The sequence below is a fragment of the Siphateles boraxobius genome, unplaced genomic scaffold (assembly GCF_051911475.1).
Source record: "Siphateles boraxobius isolate OS27281-9 unplaced genomic scaffold, OSU_SipBor_1 282, whole genome shotgun sequence".
Taxonomy (NCBI): domain Eukaryota; kingdom Metazoa; phylum Chordata; class Actinopteri; order Cypriniformes; family Leuciscidae; genus Siphateles; species Siphateles boraxobius.
Genome location: NW_027508900.1, coordinates 65001 through 90000, shown reverse-complemented (window position 1 = coordinate 90000; position 25000 = coordinate 65001). Strand labels below are relative to the sequence as shown.

The 25000-nt window shown below is 40.9% G+C and overlaps 1 protein-coding gene across 14 annotated transcripts in view; it reads right to left on the bottom strand.

Annotated features, from left to right (window-relative positions):
* The window catches only part of LOC143753417 (myomegalin), a 136900-nt gene that overhangs the window by 47693 nt on the left and 64207 nt on the right, over positions 1-25000 (bottom strand). For all 14 annotated transcript variants that reach the window (XM_077245714.1, XM_077245715.1, XM_077245712.1 and 11 more), the window contains 8 exons: positions 23886-24023; positions 23629-23808; positions 14883-15071; positions 10679-10867; positions 7355-7394; positions 7163-7251; positions 6262-6330; positions 6073-6179 (listed from right to left, as the gene is read on the bottom strand). In XM_077245714.1, coding sequence (XP_077101829.1) covers positions 6073-6179; positions 6262-6330; positions 7163-7251; positions 7355-7394; positions 10679-10867; positions 14883-15071; positions 23629-23808; positions 23886-24023 — 1001 coding nt within the window. The remainder of the gene's footprint in view (positions 1-6072; positions 6180-6261; positions 6331-7162; positions 7252-7354; positions 7395-10678; positions 10868-14882; positions 15072-23628; positions 23809-23885; positions 24024-25000) is intronic.

Below are 25000 nucleotides of genomic sequence, written 5' to 3'. Positions count from 1 at the left end.
ACATTATTTTCATCAGAGTGGGTCTTTAAGCTGGCTATGATTAAACCGCTTGTTAAAAACACGCAACTTGATCCTACAGAATTAGTCAATTACAGGCCGATCTCGAATCTACCTTTTCTGTCAAAGATACTAGAAAAGCCAGTCTCTTCATAACTATGTTCCTTTCTTGAAAGAAATGATATCTGCGAGGATTTCCAGTCAGGATTTAGACCGCACCATAGCACTGAGACAGCTCTCATTAGAGTCACAAATGATTTGCTCTTATCATTCGATCGTGGTTGTATTTCTCTATTAGTGTTACTTGATCTTAGTGCTGCATCTGACACTATCGACCACAACATTCTTTTAAATAGACTCGAAAACTATGTTGGCATTAGTGGAATTGCATTAACATGGTTTAAATCATATTTATCTGACCGCTATCAGTTTGTAGCAGTAAATGAAGAGATGTCTTATCGATCACAAGTTCAGTATGGCGTACCACAAGGCTCAGTACTAGGACCGCTGCTGTTCACTCTGTACATGCTACCTTTAGGAGGTATCATTAGGAAACATGGAATTAGTTTTCACTGTTATGCTGATGATACTCAGCTCTATATTACTTCCAAACCTAACGAAACTCATTAATTCACAAAATTAACGGAATGCATAGTTGATATAAAAAATTGGATGACTAGTAATTTCCTACTACTAAATTCTGAAAAAACAGAGATTCTAATTATTGGACAAAAAACTTCCACACGTAATAACCTAGAATACCGTCTAACACTTGATGGCTGCTCTGTTAAGTCTTCGTCGTCAGTTAGGAACTTGACAAATGCAGAACAATTAGTTCATGCGTTCATGACATCAAGGCTAGATTATTGTAATGCTCTACTGGGTGGTTGCCCTGCACGCTTAATAAACAAACTACAGCTAGTTCAAAACGCAGCCGCTAGAGTTCTTACCAGAACCAGGAAGTACGACCATATTAGCCCGGTTCTGTCAACACTGCATTGGCTCCCTATTAAACATTGTATACATTTTAAAATATTGCTGATTACTTACAAAGCACTAAATGGTTTAGCTCCCCAGTACTTGAGCGAGCTCTTAACGCATTATAGTCCTTCACGTCTATTGCGATCTCAAAACTCCGGCCAGTTGATAATACCTAGAATATATAAATCGACTGCTGGCGGTAGATCCTTTTCCTATTTAGCACCAAAACTCTGGAACAATCTTCCTAACATTGTCCGGGAAGCAGACACAGTCTGTCAGTTCAAATCTAGACTAAAAACACATCTCTTTGGCTTAGCATACACATAACACTCTATAGACTTCTATAATTCAATGTTAGGCTGCTTAGTTAAGATCACCCGGAACCGGGAACACTTCCCATAAATCCTGATGTACTCGTTACATCATAAGAAGGATGGCGTCTACGCTAATATTAGTCTCTCTGTTTATCCCGAGGTTTACCGCAGTCCGCCGGATCCAGGCCGTATCCAGATCTGATGAAGGACCTGCGCCTGGACGGACACACACACACACACACACACACACACACACACACACACACACACACACACACACACACACACACACACACACACACACACACAGGACCTGCGCCTGGACACGACGACAACGCATCCCTGAAGTGTCACTAGTGTCTCCACTGTGAAGGCCTCCTTCCCTTTACCTCTGTACTGCAATTTGTTGTTTGCAATTTGTAAGCAGTGTGTTGTGATGGGTGATTGCAAGTCTGAGGTCGGTGTGGTGCACTCTGGGGTTCCCCAGGGATCAGTTTTGGGCCCGTTACTTTTTAGTATTTACATTTTTCCATTTGGCCAACTTTTAAGAACACTTGGTCTTAACTTTCACTTTTATGCCGATGACACTCAGATCTATATACATTCAAAACCTGATGTCAAAATGCCTGTGTCTTTTCTTTCTCAATGTTTTACTGAGATTAAGAAATGGATGTCTGAAAATTTTCTCTGTCTAAACAGTGATAAGACTGAAGTGATGCTTATTGGTTCACCTCATCAGTTGTGTAAAGCAGAGTCCATAACCTTAAGTGTGGATGGCTCTGCTTTGAAATTGCAAACTAAACTAAAAAATCTGGGGGTGATATTTGACGCCAATTTAACATTTGACCATCATGTTTGTAACACAGTCAAAACATCATTTTTTCATCTCAGAAACATTGCCAAATTACGCTCTATGTTGACTTTCTCTGTGGCTGAAAAGTTAATCAACACTTTTGTTTTTTCACGTATTGATTATTGTAATGCTTTGCTGGCTGGAGTTTCTAAAGCTACCCTAAGTAAATTACAGTTGGTACAAAATTCGGCTGCTAGGGTTCTGACTGGGACCACTGCAAGGGAGCACATCAAACCTATCCTGGAAAAATTGCACTGGCTTCCTGTTAGTTTTCGTATTGATTTTAAAATTCTCATGCTCACCTATAAGGCCTTGAATAACTTGGCCCCTCAATATTTGTGTGAGCTCTTAACCCCCTACACTCCTACACGTGCTTTACGATCTTCTGAAGCTGGTCTTTTAACTGTCCAAACAACACGGCTAAAAACTATGGGTGATCGGGCTTTTTCTTCTTTGGCTCCTAAATTGTGGAATTCCCTGCCCTCTGAGATTAGGAATGCAGAATCCCTTAGTGTTTTTAAATCGTCTCTTAAAACTTACTTTTTTAGGGTGGCTTTTATGTGATTCGTGTGATTACTGTGTTTGTTATTATATTGGCTTTCTATTTTTATTGCTTGTTTAGTTTTTACTGCCTAGACTGTTTTGTATCTTTCTAATTTCATTATTTTTATGTAAAGTGCTTTGAGATGCTACTTTTAAAGGCACTATATAAAATAACGTTTATTATTATTATTATTATTACTTCTGATAAAACATTGTCGGGATAATTCCGATTCACGTGGCTACGCGGAAGCAATAAAAAAAATTCTCAGAGCCACCAGGCACTGTTTTATGCAAATGAGCGGCCGGATTGCATTAAAGAATTTTCTGTTAGAACGGTGTCGTGTTAGCGGCCCCTAAGTTAATAACTAATGATCATTGCGACGGAAGTGAATCAATCAAAACAAACTTTAGCTGTACAATAACTTTATTCTAGATCTGCTGTAAAGCCAAAACAATCTCTGTTACTGTAATTTCCTATTATCACTGTAAAGCTGCTTTGAAACAGACCATATTGTTAAAGCGCTGTATAAATGAACGTGACTTGACTTTAAAAGTTCAGTTTCAACTGGACACGCACTGCATTTAATTCCTCATATATTTGTTCACGCATTGGGTCACCATTGGACAGACGAATGAGTGATGACTGTAGCTCGACTGAACACAAATACACTGTTGGTCTTTTGTGATCCACAGAAGAAACACAGACATACAGGTTTAGAATGTCATGATGGTCAGAAAATTGCAGAATATTCCTGAACCCCTCCTTTAACTTTTGTGCATTCCTAAAAGGACTAGTAATTTCCTACTACTAAATTCTGAAAAAACAGAGATTCTAATTATTGGACAAAAAACTTCCACACGTAATAACCTAGAATACCGTCTAACACTTGATGGCTGCTCTGTCAAGTCTTTGTCGTCAGTTAGGAACTTGATAAATGCAGAACAATTAGTTCATGCGTTCATGACATCAAGGCTAGATTATTGTAATGCTCTACTGGGTGGTTGCCCTGCACGCTTAATAAACAAACTACAGCTAGTTCAAAACGCAGCCGCTAGAGTTCTTACCAGAACCAGGAAGTACGACCATATTAGCCCGGTTCTGTCAACACTGCATTGGCTCCCTATTAAACATCGTATAAATTTTAAAATATTGCTGATTACTTACAAAGCACTAAATGGTTTAGCTCCCCAGTACTTGAGCGAGCTCTTAACGCATTATAGTCCTTCACGTCTATTGCGATCTCAAAACTCTGGCCAGTTGATAATACCTAGAATATATAAATCGACTGCTGGCGGTAGATCCTTTTCCTATTTAGCACCAAAACTTTGGAACAATCTTCCTAACATTGTCCGGGAAGCAGACACAGTCTGTCAGTTCAAAGCTAGACTAAAAACACATCTCTTTGACCTAGCATACACATAACACTCTATAGACTTCTATAATTCAATATTAGGCTGCTTAGATTAGGTCAGCCGGAACTGGGAACACTTCCCTTAAATCCTGATGTACTCGTTACATCATAAGAAGAATGGCATCTACGCTAATTTTAGTGTCTTTGTTTATCCCGAGGTTTTCCCGCAGCCTGCCGGATCCAGGCCGTTTCCAGATCTGACGAAGGACTTTCGCCTGGACCCGATGACAATGCAGTGCTGAAGTGCCAACTAGCCTCTCCCTATGGAGGATCCCTATACCACTCTACAGATAAAGCCTTGTGGAATTTTTCGGTTCGCGTACCTACCCAAAGTGATACGATAAAATAAAAATTCTGCATCAAAATTTATAGACAAGTAGTTTGATTAGGCATGGTTTGTAAGGAATTACAAACCTGCGCACATATATTCAAACGCACATAACTATAGAATCAATTCTTAATGCGCATGTGAACGCCATCAGTGTCTATCACAGGTTCACGCTTAAAGGAGAACCCCGGGAAATTTTTAAGTTAATCTTGATCGTTAGAGCTTTGTGAGTACTGACTATAGAAAAAAAACCGAACCGGATTGGGGCTTGCTACGCGGAGCTGCGACCGCGAATGCCCAGAGCTCCCACCCAGCTAAAACGGCAGCTATGGGGGCATGGACATAAAGAGCGTTTTTGAGCCTATTAACAGACACAAAATGCAATTAAAATGTCTGTCCAACATGAACAGGGTCCCTACATGTGAACAAGATGCGTTTAGCAACTTAGCCATTGTTTCAACTCACCTAAATAGTCTTTTAGACGGCAAGCTGTAGTCTCGCGCTGCAGTCCCGTGCTGTAGCCGGAAAAGGTCAACAATATCCAGGTGGGAGGAGCGTTGATCATGTGCGACGAGTCTTCGTACATGGAATGGCATTTTTCTTCAAACGGCCCCGCTGTGTTGAGTGTGTGTAGTCATCCTTGTCAAAGTGTTCACTGCAAATGCGGTAATCTTTAGCGCGTAGTACTTCTACGGGAGTTTGCACATCAAGTTGAAGTACAACTAGCCACAACTGCAGAATCTCAAGGTCATGAAAAGGAAGACGAAGAAAATTTAAGCTCTTATATTTTCGCATTCGGTTGCCACAATTCGGAAAGGCACAAACACGAACCATTTCTTCTTCACTTGTAAGCAACTCTGATCATAACTCGTCGCACATGATCAACGCTCCTCCCACCTGGATATTGTTTACCTTTTCCGGCTACAGCACGGGACTGCAGCGCGAGACTACAGCTTGCCGTCTAAAAGACTATTTAGGTGAGTTGAAACAATGGCTAAGTTGCTAAACGCATCTTGTTCACATGTAGGGTCCCTGTTCATGTTGGACAGACATTTTAATTGCATTTTGTGTCTGTTAAGAGGCTCAAAAACGCTCTTTATGTCCATGCCCCCATGGCTGCCGTTTTAGCTGGGTGGGAGCTCTGGGCATTCGCGGTCGCAGCTCCGCGTAGCAAGCCCCAATCCGGTTCGGTTTTTTTTCTATAGTCAGTACTCACAAAGGTCTAACGATCAAGATTAACTTAAAAATTGCCCGGAGTTCTCCTTTAAAGTCTGTTTAGAGAGAACGGTGTCGTCTTAGCGGCCCCTAATTTAATAAGAAATGATCATTTAGACGGAAGTGAATCAATCAAAACTAACTTTAGCTGGAAAAAACATTTTTCAAGAGCCACTATAAAACCAAACCAATCTCTGTTACCTTAAATTATATGTTTATCTCTGTAAAGCTGCTTTGAAACAATCTACATTGTTAAAAGCGCTATATAAATGAGGATAACTTGACTTGACTAAACGAAAACGGCACAATTTCAACAAAACATTCATACACAGACAAATCAACATCATGAGTAATGGATCATCAGTGTCATGGACACACACACACACACACACACACACTGATATGAAGGATCTGTGCTTGTGTTCTGACCTGTCTGCTGGACTCTGGACGCTTCTGAGCGACTGATAAAGACTCTTCTCGGCTCTCAGAGCTTCATTCAGCGACTGCTGCTCCGACACGAGCTGCTGCAGGACACACTGACACACACATACACAACATGAGTACAAACACACATACACTACTCACACTCATGTACAGGCCGGTAACTCATGATCTTACCTGCTGATCAGAGCTCAATGTGTCAAGATGCCTCGCAGCCAGAAGAGAGCGCAACTCTGACAGCTCCCGCTACACACACAAACACACACACACACACACACACACACACACACACACACACACACACACACACACACACACAAACACACACACACAAAAGGACAGAAACAATTAGGACAGTTTTTGTGAACCATTTTGACTCCAAATCCCTGTATTGTCCACAACAATATTTGAAGGCTCTGTGACTTTTCCAGTTGTTCATGATTTACAGGAAAATGATTTTTACTGATATTTTATAATTTCATATAATTAGACAAATGTATATATTAATTAAATGTATAAGAACATCCATGGTGTTTAAATGACTTTTCTAGGTCTAGAACTGCCTTGATGTTTGGTTGTTTTAGCTTATTATAAAGCTTTTTTTGTATAGTTTTTGTTTTATTTCCCCCTGCTTAATAACCACTACCATACAACTATAGTGTTTATTTCAGCTAGTGAGTTTAATTTGAGAATAATTCATACAATATTTCAGTATTACTTTTAACTCTGGTGGGTTCGGGTGAGTCTGCAGGCCCAAAGCAGAGTTAATATTAGGAAATTATTTCAAAACCTTTATTGTATTAACCCATCTATTATCTGAATCCACCCATTATCTATCATATTTCTAGAAAACAAACAAAAAAAGCATATTCTTGGGACCTTATGTGAATTCTTGTAACAAAAAAGATGAAATAGAAAGTGAAATAGATATAGCTCCTGGCACATCATTATCATTGTAATAAGTATTCAAATAACCTTTTTAATTTATTCAATGAACACATTGGTGTTTCCAAAGTTTAGGACATGGATTGTGAAAAGTGACATACAAATAAAAATGACATGATTTGATGTGTTTTACCTCAGTCTCTTTTTGTTTTCTGAGAGTTAGCTGTAGCTCATCTCTGATCGCTTGAATCTCAAGATCGCCTGAGCTGCTCGTACAGACAGCTGCTCAACATAAACACACACACACACACACACACACACACACTCAGAATGAAGAGAATCATTTTAATTTATCAAATGCTGGATTTACAGCGGTGACACTCACCCAATTCTGCTGCTGTGGAGCTCTGACCCTGCAGCAACTCCTGCACACACAACACATCATTACCGCTATACAGTAACGGTACATTTACACACAACACATCATTACCGCTATACAGTAACGGTACATTTACACACAACACATCATTACCGCTATACAGTAACGGTACATTTACACACAACACATCATTACCGCTATACAGTAACGGTACATTTACACACAACACATCATTACCGCTATACAGTAACGGTACATTTACACACAACACATCATTACCGCTATACAGTAACGGTACATTTACACACAACACATCATTACCGCTATACAGTAACGGTACATTTACACACAACACATCATTACCGCTATACAGTAACGGTACATTTACACACAACACATCATTACCGCTATACAGTAACGGTACATGTACACACAACACATCATTACCGCTATACAGTAACGGTACATTTACACACAACACATCATTACCGCTATACAGTAACGGTACATTTACACACAACACATCATTACCGCTATACAGTAACGGTACATTTACAAACAACACATCATTACCGCTGTGAAATAACGGTACATTTACACACAACACATCATTACCGCTGTACAGTAACGGTACATTTACACACAACACATCATTACCGCTATACAGTAACGGTACATTTACACACAACACATCATTACCGCTATACAGTAACGGTACATTTACACACAACACATCATTACCGCTATACAGTAACGGTACATTTACACACAACACATCATTACCGCTATACAGTAACGGTACATTTACACACAACACATCATTACCGCTGTGCAATAACGGTACATTTACACACAGCACATCATTACCGCTGTGCAATAACGGTACATTTACACACAGCACATCATTACCGCTGTGCAATAACGGTACATTTACACACAACTCATCATTACCGCTGTACAATAACGGTAGATTTACACACAACACATCATTACCGCTGTGCAATAACGGTACATTTACACACAACACATCATTACCGCTATACAGTAACGGTACATTTACACACAACACATCATTACCGCTGTGCAATAACGGTACATTTACACACAGCACATCATTACCGCTGTACAATAACGGTACATTTACACACAACTCATCATTACCGCTGTACAATAACGGTACATTTACACACAACACATCATTTACCGCTGTGCAATAACGGTACATTTACACACAACACATCATTACCGCTGTACAATAACGGTACATTTACACACAACTCATCATTACCGCTGTGCAATAACGGTACATTTACACACAACTCATCATTACCGCTGTACAATAACGGTAGATTTACACACAACACATCATTACCGCTGTACAATAACGGTACATTTACACACAACAGATCATTACCGCTGTGCAATAACGGTACATTTACACACAACTCATCATTACCGCTGTACAATAACGGTACATTTACACACAACTCATCATTACCGCTGTCCAATAACGGTAGATTTTCACACAACTCATCATTACCGCTGTACAATAACGGTACATTTACACACAACTCATCATTACCGCTGTACAATAACGGTAGATTTTCACACAACTCATCATTACCGCTATACAATAACGGTACATTTAACAATTCATCATTACCGCTGTACAATAACGGTACATTTACACACAACTCATCATTAACGCCTTACAATAACGGTACATTTAAACACAACTCATCATTAACGCCTTACAATAACGGTACATTTACACACAACTCATCATTACCGTTATACAATAACGGTAGATTTTCACACAACTCATCATTACCGCTATACAATAACGGTACATTTAACAATTCATCATTACCGCTGTACAATAACGGTACATTTACACACAACTCATCATTAACGCCTTACAATAACGGTACATTTACACACAACTCATCATTACCGCTATACAATAACGGTACATTTACACACAACAGATCATTACCGTTGCACAATAACGGTACATTTACACACAACTCATCATTAACGCCTTACAATAACGGTACATTTACACACAACTCATCATTACCGCTATACAATAACGGTACATTTACACACAACACATCATTACCGCTGTACAATAACGGTACATTTACACACAACTCATCATTAACGCCTTACAATAACGGTACATTTACACACAACTCATCATTACCGTTATACAATAACGGTAGATTTTCACACAACTCATCATTACCGCTATACAATAACGGTACATTTAACAATTCATCATTACCGCTGTACAATAACGGTACATTTACACACAACTCATCATTAACGCCTTACAATAACGGTACATTTACACACAACTCATCATTACCGCTATACAATAACGGTACATTTACACACAACTCATCATTAACGCCTTACAATAACGGTACATTTACACACAACTCATCATTACCGCTATACAATAACGGTACATTTACACACAACACATCATTACCGCTGTACAATAACGGTACATTTACACACAACTCATCATTAACGCCTTACAATAACGGTACATTTACACACAACTCATCATTACCGTTATACAATAACGGTAGATTTTCACACAACTCATCATTACCGCTATACAATAACGGTACATTTAACAATTCATCATTACCGCTGTACAATAACGGTACATTTACACACAACTCATCATTAACGCCTTACAATAACGGTACATTTACACACAACTCATCATTACCGCTATACAATAACGGTACATTTACACACAACTCATCATTAACGCCTTACAATAACGGTACATTTACACACAACTCATCATTACCGCTGTACAATAACGGTACATTTACACACAACTCATCATTAACGCCTTACAATAACGGTACATTTACACACAACTCATCATTACCGCTGCACAATAACGGTACATTTACACACAACTCATCATTAACGCCTTACAATAACGGTACATTTACACACAACTCATCATTACCGCTATACAATAACGGTACATTTACACACAACACATCATTACCGCTGTACAATAACGGTACATTTACACACAACTCATCATTACTGCAGTTTATCCATTAATACACTTATTTGAAAATAATCACTGTAGTAAGGAATAAAAACACTATAACAGCAAAAGTGTGTGAATCTGTTGAAGCTCGATAAATGAATTGTAAAGAAAATGAAGTCTGTTTTAAGACATTACGTTTCAAAACCACTTATACAAATTTAGCCCAAAATGCTCATGACTTGAATATTCATTACAGTGATGAACACAGTAAAGAGCAGCTTGTGTAAATGTTTTTCTCTGACCTGTATGAAGGAGTCTTTCTCCTTGAGGACGTTCTGGAGTCTCTCCAGTTCTCGGACCGCAGGAACGTCTCTCTCTCTCTCCCGGTTCACATCGTGCAGCTCCTGTTCCCGTGACGACAGCTGCCGACGCAACTCCTGCAACTGAGCGGATCGCTCGGATATCACCCCTCCCAACCTCTCCCGGTAATCCTGAGGGAACACAGGAAACATGAGGAAACCAGCACATAGGACAGAACATGAGGAAATCCTGAGGGAACACGAGAGACATGAGGAGAACAGCACATAGGACAGAACATGAGGAAATCCTGAGGGAACACAGGAAACATGAGGAAACCAGCACACAGGACAGAACATGAGGAAATCCTGAGGGAACACGAGAGACATGAGGAGAACAGCACACAGGACAGAACATGAGGAAATCCTGAGGGAACACGAGAGACATGAGGAGAACAGCACACAGGACAGAACATGAGGAAATCCTGAGGGAACACAGGAAACATGAGGAAACCAGCACATAGGGCAGAACATGAGGAAATCCTGAGGGAACACGAGAGACATGAGAAGAACAGCACATAGGACAGAACATGAGGAAATCCTGAGGGAACACGAGAGACATGAGGAGAACAGCACACAGGACAGAACATGAGGAAATCCTGAGGGAACACGAGAGACATGAGGAGAACAGCACATAGGACAGAACATGAGGAAATCCTGAGGGAACACAGGAAACATGAGGAAACCAGCACACAGGACAGAACATGAGTAAATCCTGAGGGAACACGAGAGACATGAGGAGAACAGCACACAGGACAGAACATGAGGAAATCCTGAGGGAACACGAGAGACATGAGGAGAACAGCACACAGGACATAACATGAGGAAATCCTGAGGGAACACGAGAGACATGAGGAGAACAGCACACAGGACATAACATGAGTAAATCCTGAGGGAACACGAGAGACATGAGGAGAACAGCACACAGGACATAACATGAGGAAATCCTGAGGGAACACGAGAGACATGAGGAGAACAGCACACAGGACAGAACATGAGTAAATCCTGAGGGAACACGAGAGACATGAGGAGAACAGCACACAGGACAGAACATGAGGAAATCCTGAGGGAACACGAGAGACATGAGAAGAACAGCACACAGGACAGAACATGAGGAAATCCTGAGGGAACACGAGAGACATGAGGAGAACAGCTCACAGGACAGAACATGAGGAAATCCTGAGGGAACACGAGAGACATGAGAAGAACAGCACATAGGACAGAACATGAGGAAATCCTGAGGGAACACGAGAGACATGAGGAGAACAGCACACAGGACAGAACATGAGTAAATCCTGAGGGAACACGAGAGACATGAGGAGAACAGCACACAGGACAGAACATGAGGAAATCCTGAGGGAACACGAGAGACATGAGGAGAACAGCACACAGGACATAACATGAGGAAATCCTGAGGGAACACGAGAGACATGAGGAGAACAGCTCACAGGACAGAACATGAGGAAATCCTGAGGGAACACGAGAGACATGAGGAGAACAGCACACAGGACAGAACATGAGGAAATCCTGAGGGAACACGAGAGACATGAGGAGAACAGCTCACAGGACAGAACATGAGGAAATCCTGAGGGAACACGAGAGACATGAGAAGAACAGCACATAGGACAGAACATGAGGAAATCCTGAGGGAACACGAGAGACATGAGGAGAACAGCACACAGGACAGAACATGAGGAAATCCTGAGGGAACACGAGAGACATGAGGAGAACAGCACACAGGACAGAACATGAGGAAATCCTGAGGGAACACGAGAGACACGAGGAGAACAGCACATAGGACAGAACATGAGGAAATCCTGAGGGAACACGAGAGACATGAGGAGAACAGCTCACAGGACAGAACATGAGGAAATCCTGAGGGAACACGAGAGACATGAGAAGAACAGCACATAGGACAGAACATGAGGAAATCCTGAGGGAACACGAGAGACATGAGGAGAACAGCACACAGGACAGAACATGAGTAAATCCTGAGGGAACACGAGAGACATGAGGAGAACAGCACACAGGACAGAACATGAGGAAATCCTGAGGGAACACGAGAGACATGAGGAGAACAGCACATAGGACAGAACATGAGGAAATCCTGAGGGAACACGAGAGACATGAGGAGAACAGCACACAGGACAGAACATGAGTAAATCCTGAGGGAACACGAGAGACATGAGGAGAACAGCACACAGGACAGAACATGAGGAAATCCTGAGGGAACACGAGAGACATGAGGAGAACAGCACACAGGACAGAACATGAGGAAATCCTGAGGGAACACGAGAGACATGAGGAGAACAGCACACAGGACATAACATGAGGAAATCCTGAGGGAACACGAGAGACATGAGGAGAACAGCTCACAGGACAGAACATGAGGAAATCCTGAGGGAACACGAGAGACATGAGGAGAACAGCACACAGGACAGAACATGAGGAAATCCTGAGGGAACACGAGAGACATGAGGAGAACAGCACACAGGACAGAACATGAGGAAATCCTGAGGGAACACGAGAGACATGAGGAGAACAGCACACAGGACAGAACATGAGGAAATCCTGAGGGAACACGAGAGACATGAGGAGAACAGCACACAGGACATAACATGAGTAAATCCTGAGGGAACACGAGAGACATGAGGAGAACAGCACATAGGACAGAACATGAGGAAATCCTGAGGGAACACGAGAGACATGAGGAGAACAGCACACAGGACAGAACATGAGGAAATCCTGAGGGAACACGAGAGACACGAGGAGAACAGCACACAGGACAGAACATGAGGAAATCCTGAGGGAACACGAGAGACATGAGGAGAACAGCTCACAGGACAGAACATGAGGAAATCCTGAGGGAACACGAGAGACATGAGGAGAACAGCACACAGGACAGAACATGAGGAAATCCTGAGGGAACACGAGAGACATGAGGAGAACAGCACACAGGACATAACATGAGGAAATCCTGAGGGAACACGAGAGACATGAGGAGAACAGCACACAGGACAGAACATGAGGAAATCCTGAGGGAACACGAGAGACATGAGGAGAACAGCACACAGGACAGAACATGAGGAAATCCTGAGGGAACACGAGAGACATGAGGAGAACAGCACACAGGACATAACATGAGGAAATCCTGAGGGAACACGAGAGACATGAGGAGAACAGCACACAGGACAGAACATGAGGAAATCCTGAGGGAACACGAGAGACATGAGGAGAACAGCACACAGGACAGAACATGTGGAAATCCTGAGAGAACACGAGAGACATGAGGAGAACAGCACACAGGACAGAACATGAGGAAATCCTGAGGGAACACGAGAGACATGAGGAGAACAGCACACAGGACAGAACATGAGGAAATCCTGAGGGAACACGAGAGACATGAGGAGAATAGCACACAGGACAGAACATGAGGAAATCCTGAGGGAACACGAGAGACATGAGGAGAACAGCACACAGGACAGAACATGAGGAAATCCTGAGGGAACACGAGAGACATGAGGAGAACAGCACATAGGACAGAACATGAGGAAATCCTGAGGGAACACGAGAGACATGAGGAGAACAGCACACAGGACAGAACATGAGGAAATCCTGAGGGAACACGAGAGACATGAGGAGAACAGCACACAGGACAGAACATGAGGAAATCCTGAGGGAACACGAGAGACATGAGGAGAACAGCTCACAGGACAGAACATGAGGAAATCCTGAGGGAACACGAGAGACATGAGGAGAACAGCACACAGGACAGAACATGAGGAAATCCTGAGGGAACACGAGAGACATGAGGAGAACAGCACACAGGACATAACATGAGGAAATCCTGAGAGAACACGAGAGACATGAGGAGAACAGCACATAGGACAGAACATGAGGAAATCCTGAGGGAACACGAGAGACATGAGGAGAACAGCACACAGGACAGAACATGAGGAAATCCTGAGGGAACACGAGAGACATGAGGAGAACAGCACATAGGACAGAACATGAGGAAATCCTGAGGGAACACGAGAGACATGAGGAGAACAGCACACAGGACAGAACATGAGGAAATCCTGAGGGAACACGAGAGACATGAGGAGAACAGCACACAGGACAGAACATGATAACTGCTGCTCATCGGCACCTTCATGTCCTGGTCTCTAGAGCTGATGGTGTCGAGCAGCTCCATCAGGTGTGTGTGGTGTTCCTGCAGCTGGAGACTGTGCTCTAACATCACTTCCTGAAACAAACGCTCTCTCGTGGAGAGATGACCCTGGAGTTCCTGCAGAACATCAGTGGCCGACAGCTTTCCCAACAACACTGACCGAAGCTCCTGTAACACATAGACTGACACTCAGCTGCCGCAGGGTAAGCCTGTTGAATGATGTGTGTAAATGTACCGCGGTAATGATGTGTTGTGTGTAAATGTACCGCGGTAATGATGTGTTGTGTGTAAATGTACCACGGTAATGATGTGCTGTGTGTAAATATAACACGGTAATGATGTGAGGTGTGTAAATGTACCGCGGTAATGATGTGTTGTGTGTAAATGTACCGCGCTAATGATGTGTTGTGTGTAAATGTACTGTGGTAATGATGTGTTGTGTGTAAATGTACTGTGGTAATGATGTGTTGTGTATAAATGTACCGCGGATAACGATGTCCTGTGTGTAAATATAACACGGTAATGATGTGAGGTGTGTAAATGTACCGCGGTAATGATGTGTTGTGTGTAAATGTACCGCGCTAATGATGTGTTGTGTGTAAATGTACTGTGATAATGATGTGTTGTGTGTAAATGTACTGCGTAAATGCACTGCGGTAATGATGTGTTGTGTGTAAATGCACCACGGTAATGATGTGCTGTGTGTAAATGTACTGCGGTAATGATGTGTTGTGTATAAATGTACCACGGTAATGATGTGCTGTGTGTAAATATAACACGGTAATGATGTGAGGTGTGTAAATGTACCGCGGTAATGATGTGTTGTGTGTAAATGTACTGTGATAATGATGTGTTGTGTGTAAATGTACTGTGGTAATGATGTGTTGTGTGTAAATGTACTGCGGTAATGATGTGTTGTGTGTAAATGTACTGTGGTAATGATGTGTTGTGTGTAAATGTACTGTGGTAATGATGTGTTGTGTGTAAATGTACTGCGGTAATAATGTGCTGTGTGCAAATGTACCGTGGTAATGATGTGTTGTGTGTAAATGTACTGCGGTAATGATGTGCTGTGTGTAAATTTACTGCGATAATGATGTGTTGTGTATAAATGTACCACGGTAATGATGTGCTGTGTGTAAATGTACCGCGGTAATGATGTGCTGTGTGTAAATATACCGCGGTAATGATGTGTTGTGTGTAAATGTACTGCGGTAATGATGTGCTGTGTGTAAATGTACCGCGGTAATGATGTGCTGTGTGTAAATGTACGGCGGTAATGATGTGTTGTGTGTAAATGTACTTCGGTAATGATGTGCTGTGTGTAAATGTACCGCGGTAATGATGTGCTGTGTGTAAATGTACCGCGGTAATGATGTGCTGTGTGTAAATATACCGCGGTAATGATGTGCTGTGTGTAAATGTACCGTGGTAATGATGTGCTGTTTGTAAATGTACCGCGGTAATGATGTGCTGTGTGTAAATGTACCGCGGTAATGATGTGTTGTGTGTAAATGTACCGCGCTAATGATGTGTTGTGTGTAAATGTACCGCGCTAATGATGTGTTGTGTGTAAATGTACCGCGGTAATGATGTGTTGTGTGTAAATGTACTGTGGTAATGATGTGTTGTGTGTAAATGTACTGCGGTAATGATGTGTTGTGTGTAAATGTACTGTGGTAATGATGTGTTGTGTGTAAATGTACTGCGGTAATGATGTGTTGTGTGTAAATGTACTGCGGTAATGATATGTTGAGTTTAAATGTACTGCGGTAATGATGTGTTGTGTTTAAATGTACTGCGTAAATGTACTGCGGTAATGATGTGTTGTGTGTAAATGTACTGCGTAAATGTACTGCGGTAATGATGTGTTGTGTGTAAATGTACCGCGGTAATGATGTGTTGTGTTTAAATGTACTGCGTAAATGTACTGCGGTAATGATGTGTTGTGTGTAAATGTACTGCGGTAATGATGTGTTGTGTTTAAATGTACTGCGTAAATGTACTGCGGTAATGATGTGTTGTGTGTAAATGTACCGCGGTAATGATGTGTTGTGTTTAAATGTACTGCGGTAATGATGTGTTGTGTTTAAATGTACTGCGTAAATGCACTGCGGTAATGATGTGTTGTGTGTAAATGTACTGCGGTAATGATGTGTTGTGTTTAAATGTACTGCGGTAATGATGTGTTGTGTTTAAATGTACTGCGTAAATGCACTGCGGTAATGATTCGTTGAGTTTAAATGTACTGCGGTAATGATGTGTTGTGTTTAAATGTACTGCGGTAATGATGTGAGGTGTGTAAATGTACTGCGGTAATGATTCGTTAAGTTTTAATGTACCGCGGTAATGATGTGTTGTGTTTAAATGTACTGCGGTAATGATATGTTGAGTTTAAATGTACTGCGGAAATTATGTGTTGTGTTTAAATGTACTGCAGTAATGATGTGTTGTGTGTAAATGTACCGCGGTAATGATGTGTTGTGTTTAAATGTACTGCGGTAATGATATGTTGTGTGTAAATGTACTGCGGTAATGATTCGTTGAGTTTAAATGTACTGCGGTAATGATGTGTTGTGTTTAAATGTACTGCAGTAATGATGTGTTGTGTGTAAATGTACCGCGGTAATGATGTGTTGTGTTTAAATGTACTGCGGTAATGATATGTTGTGTGTAAATGTACTGCGGTAATGATTCGTTGAGTTTAAATGTACTGCTGTAATGATGTGTTGTGTTGAAATGTACTGCGGTAATGATGTGTTGTGTTTAAATGTACTGCGTAAATGTACTGCTGTAATGATGTGTTGTGTTGAAATGTACTGCGGTAATGATGTGTTGTGTGTAAATGTTCCGCGGTAATGATGTGTTGTGTGTAAATGCACTGCGGTAATGATGTGTTGTGTGTAAATGTACTGCGGTAATGATGTGTTGTGTTTAAATGTACTGCGGTAATGATGTGTTGTGTTGAAATGTACTGCGGTAATGATGTGTTGTGTGTAAATGTTCCGCGGTAATGATGTGTTGTGTGTAAATGCACTGCGGTAATGATGTGTTGTGTGTAAATGTACTGCGGTAATGATGTGTTGTGTGTAAATGCACTGCGGTAATGATGTGTTGTGTGTAAATGTACTGCGGTAATGATGTGTTGTGTGTAAATGTACCGCGGTAATGATGTGTTGTGTTGAAATGTACCGCGATAATGATGTGTTGTGTGTAAATGTACCGCAGTAATGATGTGTTGTGTGTAAATGTACTGCGGTAATGATGTGTTGCGTGTAAATGTACTGCGGTAATGATGTGTTGTGTGTAAATGCACTGCAGTAATGATGTGTTGTTTGAAATGTACTGCGGTAATGATGTGTTGTGTGTAAATGTACTGCGGTAATGATGTGTTGTGTGTAAATGTACTGCGGTAATGATGTGTTGTGTGTAAATGTACTGCGGTAGATGTGTTGTGTGTAAATGTACTGCGGTAATGATGTGTTGTGTGTAAATGTACCGTGGTAATTATGTGTTGTGTGTAAATGCACTGCGGTAATTGTACTGCGGTAATGATGTGTTGTGTGTAAATGTACTGCGTAAATGTACTGCGGTAATGATGTGTTGAGTTTAAATGTACTGCGGTAATGATGTGTTGTGTTTAAATGTACTGCGTAAATTTACTGCGGTAATGATGTGTTGTGTGTAAATGTACCACGCTAATGATGTGTTGTGTGTAAATGTACTGCGGTAATGATTCGTTGAGTTTAAATGTACTGCGGTAATGATGTGTTGTGTTTAAATGTACTGCGTAAATGTACTGCGGTAATGATGTGTTGTGTGTAAATGTACTGCGGTAATGATATGTTGAGTTTAAATTTACTGCGGTAATGATGTGTTGTGTTTAAATGTACTGCGTAAATGTACTGCGGTAATGATGTGTTGTTTGTAAATGTACCGCGGTAATGATGTGCTGTGTGTAAATGTACCACGGTAATGATGTGTTGTGTGTAAATGTACCGCGCTAATGATGTGTTGTGTGTAAATGTACCGCGCTAATGATGTGTTGTGTGTAAATGTACCGCGGTAATGATGTGTTGTGTGTAAATGTACTGTGGTAATGATGTGTTGTGTGTAAATGTACTGCGGTAATGATGTGTTGTGTGTAAATGTACTGTGGTAATGATGTGTTGTGTGTAAATGTACTGCGGTAATGATGTGTTGTGTGTAAATGTACTGCGGTAATGATGTGAGGTGTGTAAATGTACTGCGGTAATGATTCGTTAAGTTTAAATGTACCGCGGTAATGATGTGTTGTGTTTAAATGTACTGCGGTAATGATATGTTGAGTTTAAATGTACTGCGGAAATTATGTGTTGTGTTTAAATGTACTGCAGTAATGATGTGTTGTGTGTAAATGTACCGCGGTAATGATGTGTTGTGTTTAAATGTACTGCGGTAATGATATGTTGTGTGTAAATGTACTGCGGTAATGATTCGTTGAGTTTAAATGTACTGCGGTAATGATGTGTTGTGTTTAAATGTACTGCGGTAATGATGTGTTGTGTTTAAATGTACTGCGTAAATGTACTGCTGTAATGATGTGTTGTGTTGAAATGTACTGCGGTAATGATGTGTTGTGTGTAAATGTTCCGCGGTAATGATGTGTTGTGTGTAAATGCACTGCGGTAATGATGTGTTGTGTGTAAATGTACTGCGGTAATGATGTGTTGTGTTTAAATGTACTGCGGTAATGATGTGTTGTGTTGAAATGTACTGCGGTAATGATGTGTTGTGTGTAAATGTTCCGCGGTAATGATGTGTTGTGTGTAAATGCACTGCGGTAATGATGTGTTGTGTGTAAATGTACTGCGGTAATGATGTGTTGTGTGTAAATGCACTGCGGTAATGATGTGTTGTGTGTAAATGTACTGCGGTAATGATGTGTTGTGTGTAAATGTACCGCGGTAATGATGTGTTGTGTTGAAATGTACCGCGATAATGATGTGTTGTGTGTAAATGTACCGCAGTAATGATGTGTTGTGTGTAAATGTACTGCGGTAATGATGTGTTGCGTGTAAATGTACTGCGGTAATGATGTGTTGTGTGTAAATGTACTGCGGTAGATGTGTTGTGTGTAAATGTACTGCGGTAATGATGTGTTGTGTGTAAATGTACTGCGGTAATGATGTGTTGTGTGTAAATGTACTGCGGTAGATGTGTTGTGTGTAAATGTACTGCGGTAATGATGTGTTGTGTGTAAATGTACCGTGGTAATTATGTGTTGTGTGTAAATGCACTGCGGTAATGATGTGTTGTGTGTAAATGTACTGCGTAAATGTACTGCGGTAATGATGTGTTGAGTTTAAATGTACTGCGGTAATGATGTGTTGTGTTTAAATGTACTGCGTAAATTTACTGCGGTAATGATGTGTTGTGTGTAAATGCACTGCGGTAATTGTACTGCGGTAATGATGTGTTGTGTGTAAATGTACTGCGTAAATGTACTGCGGTAATGATGTGTTGAGTTTAAATGTACTGCGGTAATGATGTGTTGTGTTTAAATGTACTGCGTAAATGTACTGCGGTAATGATGTGTTGTGTTTAAATGTACTGCGTAAATGTACTGCGGTAATGATGTTTTGTGTTCAAATGTACTGCGGTAATGATTTGTTGAGTTTAAATGTACTGCGGTAATGATGTGTTGTGTTTAAATGTACTGCGGCAATGATGTGTTGTGTTTAAATGTACTGCGGTAATGATGTGTTGTGTTGAAATGTACTGCGGTAATGATGTGTTGTGTGTAAATGTTCCGCGGTAATGATGTGTTGTGTGTAAATGCACTGCGGTAATGATGTGTTGTGTGTAAATGTACTGCGGTAATGATGTGTTGTGTGTAAATGTACTGCGGTAATGATGTGTTGTGTGTAAATGTACTGCGGTAACGATGTGTTGTGTGTAAATGTACTGCGGTAATGATGTGTTGTGTTGAAATGTACTGCGGTAATGATGTGTTGTGTTGAAATGTACTGCGGTAATGATGTGTTGTGTTTAAATGTACTGCGGTAATGATGTGTTGTGTGTAAATGTACTGCGGTAATGATGTGTTGTGTTTAAATTTACTGCGGTAATGATGTGTTGTGTTGAAATGTAGCGCGGTAATGATGTGTTGTGTTTAAATGTACTGCGGTAATGATGTGTTGTGTGTAAATGCACTGCGGTAATGATGTGTTGTGTTGAAATGTACTGCGGTAATGATGTGTTGTGTTTAAATGTACTGCGGTAATGATGTTTTGTGTTTAAATGTACTGCGGTAATGATGTGAGGTGTTTAAATGTACTGCGGTAATGATGTGTTGTGTTTAAATGTACTGCGGTAATGATGTGTTGTGTTTAAATGTACTGCGGTAATGATGTGTTGTGTTTAAATGTACTGCGGTAATGATGTGTTGTGTTGAAATGTACTGCGGTAATGATGTGTTGTGTTGAAATGTACTGCGGTAATGATGTGTTGTGTTGAAATGTACTGCGGTAATGATGTGTTGTGTTTAAATGTACTGCGGTAATGATGTGAGGTGTGTAAATGTACTGCGGTAATGATGTGTTGTGTTTAAATGTACTGCGGTAATGATGTGAGGTGTGTAAATGTACTGCGGTAATGATGTGTTGTGTGTAAATGTACTGCGGTAATGATGTGTTGTGTTTAAATGTACTGCGGTAATGATGTGAGGTGTGTAAATGTACTGCGGTAATGATGTGAGGTGTGTAAATGTACTGCGGTAATGATGTGTTGTGTTTAAATGTACTGCGGTAATGATGTGTTGTGTTTAAATGTACTGCGGTAATGATGTGAGGTGTGTAAATGTACTGCGGTAATGATGTGTTGTGTGTAAATGTACAGCGGTAATGATGAGTTGTGTTTAAATGTACTGCGGTAATGATGTGTTGTGTTTAAATGTACTGCGGTAATGATGTGTTGTGTTTAAATGTACTGCGGTAATGATGTGTTGTGTTGAAATGTACTGCGGTAATGATGTGTTGTGTTGAAATGTACTGCGGTAATGATGTGTTGTGTTGAAATGTACTGCGGTAATGATGTGTTGTGTTGAAATGTACTGCGGTAATGATGTGTTGTGTTGAAATGTACTGCGGTAATGATGTGAGGTGTGTAAATGTACTGCGGTAATGATGTGTTGTGTGTAAATGTACTGCGGTAATGATGTGTTGTGTTTAAATGTACTGCGGTAATGATGTGTTGTGTTTAAATGTACTGCGGTAATGATGTGTTGTGTTGAAATGTACTGCGGTAATGATGTGTTGTGTTGAAATGTACTGCGGTAATGATGTGAGGTGTGTAAATGTACTGCGGTAATGATGTGTTGTGTGTAAATGTACTGCGGTAATGATGTGTTGTGTTTAAATGTACTGCGGTAATGATGTGTTGTGTTTAAATGTACTGCGGTAATGATGTGTTGTGTTGAAATGTACTGCGGTAATGATGTGTTGTGTTGAAATGTACTGCGGTAATGATGTGAGGTGTGTAAATGTACTGCGGTAATGATGTGTTGTGTGTAAATGTACTGCGGTAATGATGTGTTGTGTTTAAATGTACTGCGGTAATGATGTGTTGTGTTTAAATGTACTGCGGTAATGATGTGTTGTGTTGAAATGTACTGCGGTAATGATGTGTTGTGTTGAAATGTACTGCGGTAATGATGTGTTGTGTTTAAATGTACTGCGGTAATGATGTGAGGTGTTGAAATGTACTGCGGTAATGATGTGTTGTGTTTAAATGTACTGCGGTAATGATGTGTTGTGTTTAAATGTACTGCGGTAATGATGTGTTGTGTTGAAATGTACTGCGGTAATGATGTGTTGTGTTTAAATGTACTGCGGTAATGATGTGTTGTGTTTAAATGTACTGCGGTAATGATGTGTTGTGTTTAAATGTACTGCGGTAATGATGTGTTGTGTTGAAATGTACTGCGGTAATGATGTGTTGTGTTTAAATGTACTGCGGTAATGATGTGTTGTGTGTAAATGTACTGCGGTAATGATGTGTTGTGTTGAAATGTACTGCGGTAATGATGTGTTGTGTTTAAATGTACTGCGGTAATGATGTGTTGTGTTGAAATGTACTGCGGTAATGATGTGTTGTGTTGAAATGTACTGCGGTAATGATGTGTTGTGTTGAAATGTACTGCGGTAATGATGTGTTCTGTTGAAATGTACTGCGGTAATGATGTGTTGTGTTGAAATGTACTGCGGTAATGATGTGTTGTGTTTAAATGTACTGCGGTAATGATGTGAGGTGTGTAAATGTACTGCGGTAATGATGTGTTGTGTTTAAATGTACTGCGGTAATGATGTGAGGTGTGTAAATGTACTGCGGTAATGATGTGTTGTGTTTAAATGCACTGCGGTAATGATGTGTTGTGTTGAAATGTACTGCGGTAATGATGTGTTGTGTGTAAATGTACTGCGGTAATGATGTGTTGTGTGTAAATGCACTGCGGTAATGATGTGTTGTGTGTAAATGTACTGCGGTAATGATGTGAGGTGTGTAAATGTACCGCGGTAATGATGTGTTGTGTGTAAATGCACTGCGGTAATGATGTGTTGTGTTGAAATGTACTGCGGTAATGATGTGTTGTGTGTAAATGTACTGCGGTAATGATGTGTTGTGTGTAAATGCACCGCGGTAATTATGTGTTTATATCTGACTCAAGCCCAGCGAGTGCGTTTACCTCGGTCTCTTTGCTGTGTGTGTGTAGAGCCGTTTGTAGCCGCTGGATAACGCCATCTCTCTCTCGAACAGCGAGTGTGTGTTTCTCATTACTCTGCTGTTTCATCCACTCCAGCTTTCGGCACATTTCCAGTGTTCTCTCTAATTCCAGCTCCTTACTGCGCACCAGAGCATCCAGACCCTGCACACACACACACACATTCAGAGAGTTCATCACAGCTCAACAGTGTGCGTGTGACGGCTGATGATGACACACACCGTGACGGTGTCATTGGTGTTGTTGAGGATGCAGCGTAGTCTCTCTTGGTCTCGGTCTTTCTCGCGCAGCATCAGCTGCAGTCGATGGACTTCAGCGTCCTTCTCCTCTAGACAGAGGAACTTCTCATCGATCGAGCGCTGAAACAAACACACACACACGTTACAGCAGAATTTCTCATCGATCGAGCGCTGACACACACACACGACCATTACAGCCACATCTGCAGAACATCAGAATGGTGCATCTGATTACTTAAAGGGATAGTTCACCCAAAAATGAAAATTAGCCCATGATTTACTCACCCTAATTTATATTAAAAATGTCCTTGCTCTTCCAAGCTTTATAATGGCCGTGAATGGATGTTTCTGTTTTGAAGTCCATAAAAGTCCATCCATCCATCATTAAGATCATGCACAGATGCACTTTTATGATGGATAGATGCACTTTTATGGACTTCAAAACAGAAACATCCATTCACTGCCATTATAAAGCTTGGAAGAGCAAGGACATTGTTTAATATAACACTGATTGTATTAGGAATAATGTCATAAAAGAAAGAAGAATGTCATAAACACCTAGGATGTCTTGAGAGTGAGTAAATCATGGGCTAATTTTCATTTTTTAGGGAACTATCCCTTTAAAGAGTAACTAAACACTAAAACAACTTTTTTTAGTTAATGATTTGTAAGAATGGAGCTTCATAAATGCTGTTCATTGATTCAAGTAAATTTTTTGACATTTGGGTTTAAAGTGTTTTAATTCTACAATATATGGTGTAAAAACGTCTGAGTGCTGCCCTCTTCAGGTTGAACGGTGGCTACTGCAGTTGAATTTTCCTATTGGAACTTGTGGTACCCTCTGAGGTCAGAGTACTAGCTAACCCACGCCCTTGCCTACAGAGAGATGCGTCTCAGGTGCGCGCACCCCCCCCCCCCCTCCTCCCTTTTCCAGCATTTTTCAAATATTGCCAGTGGGTGGAGTCAGGCTCTGACCAGGGGTTTAGTTACCCTTTAATAAAATAGCGGCTCATCACAGTGACATCGCAGCAGTTGCACTGATAGTGTTCGCACTATAAGTGTTTATTATTTAAGCATCTTCAGACTCCCATGAATTT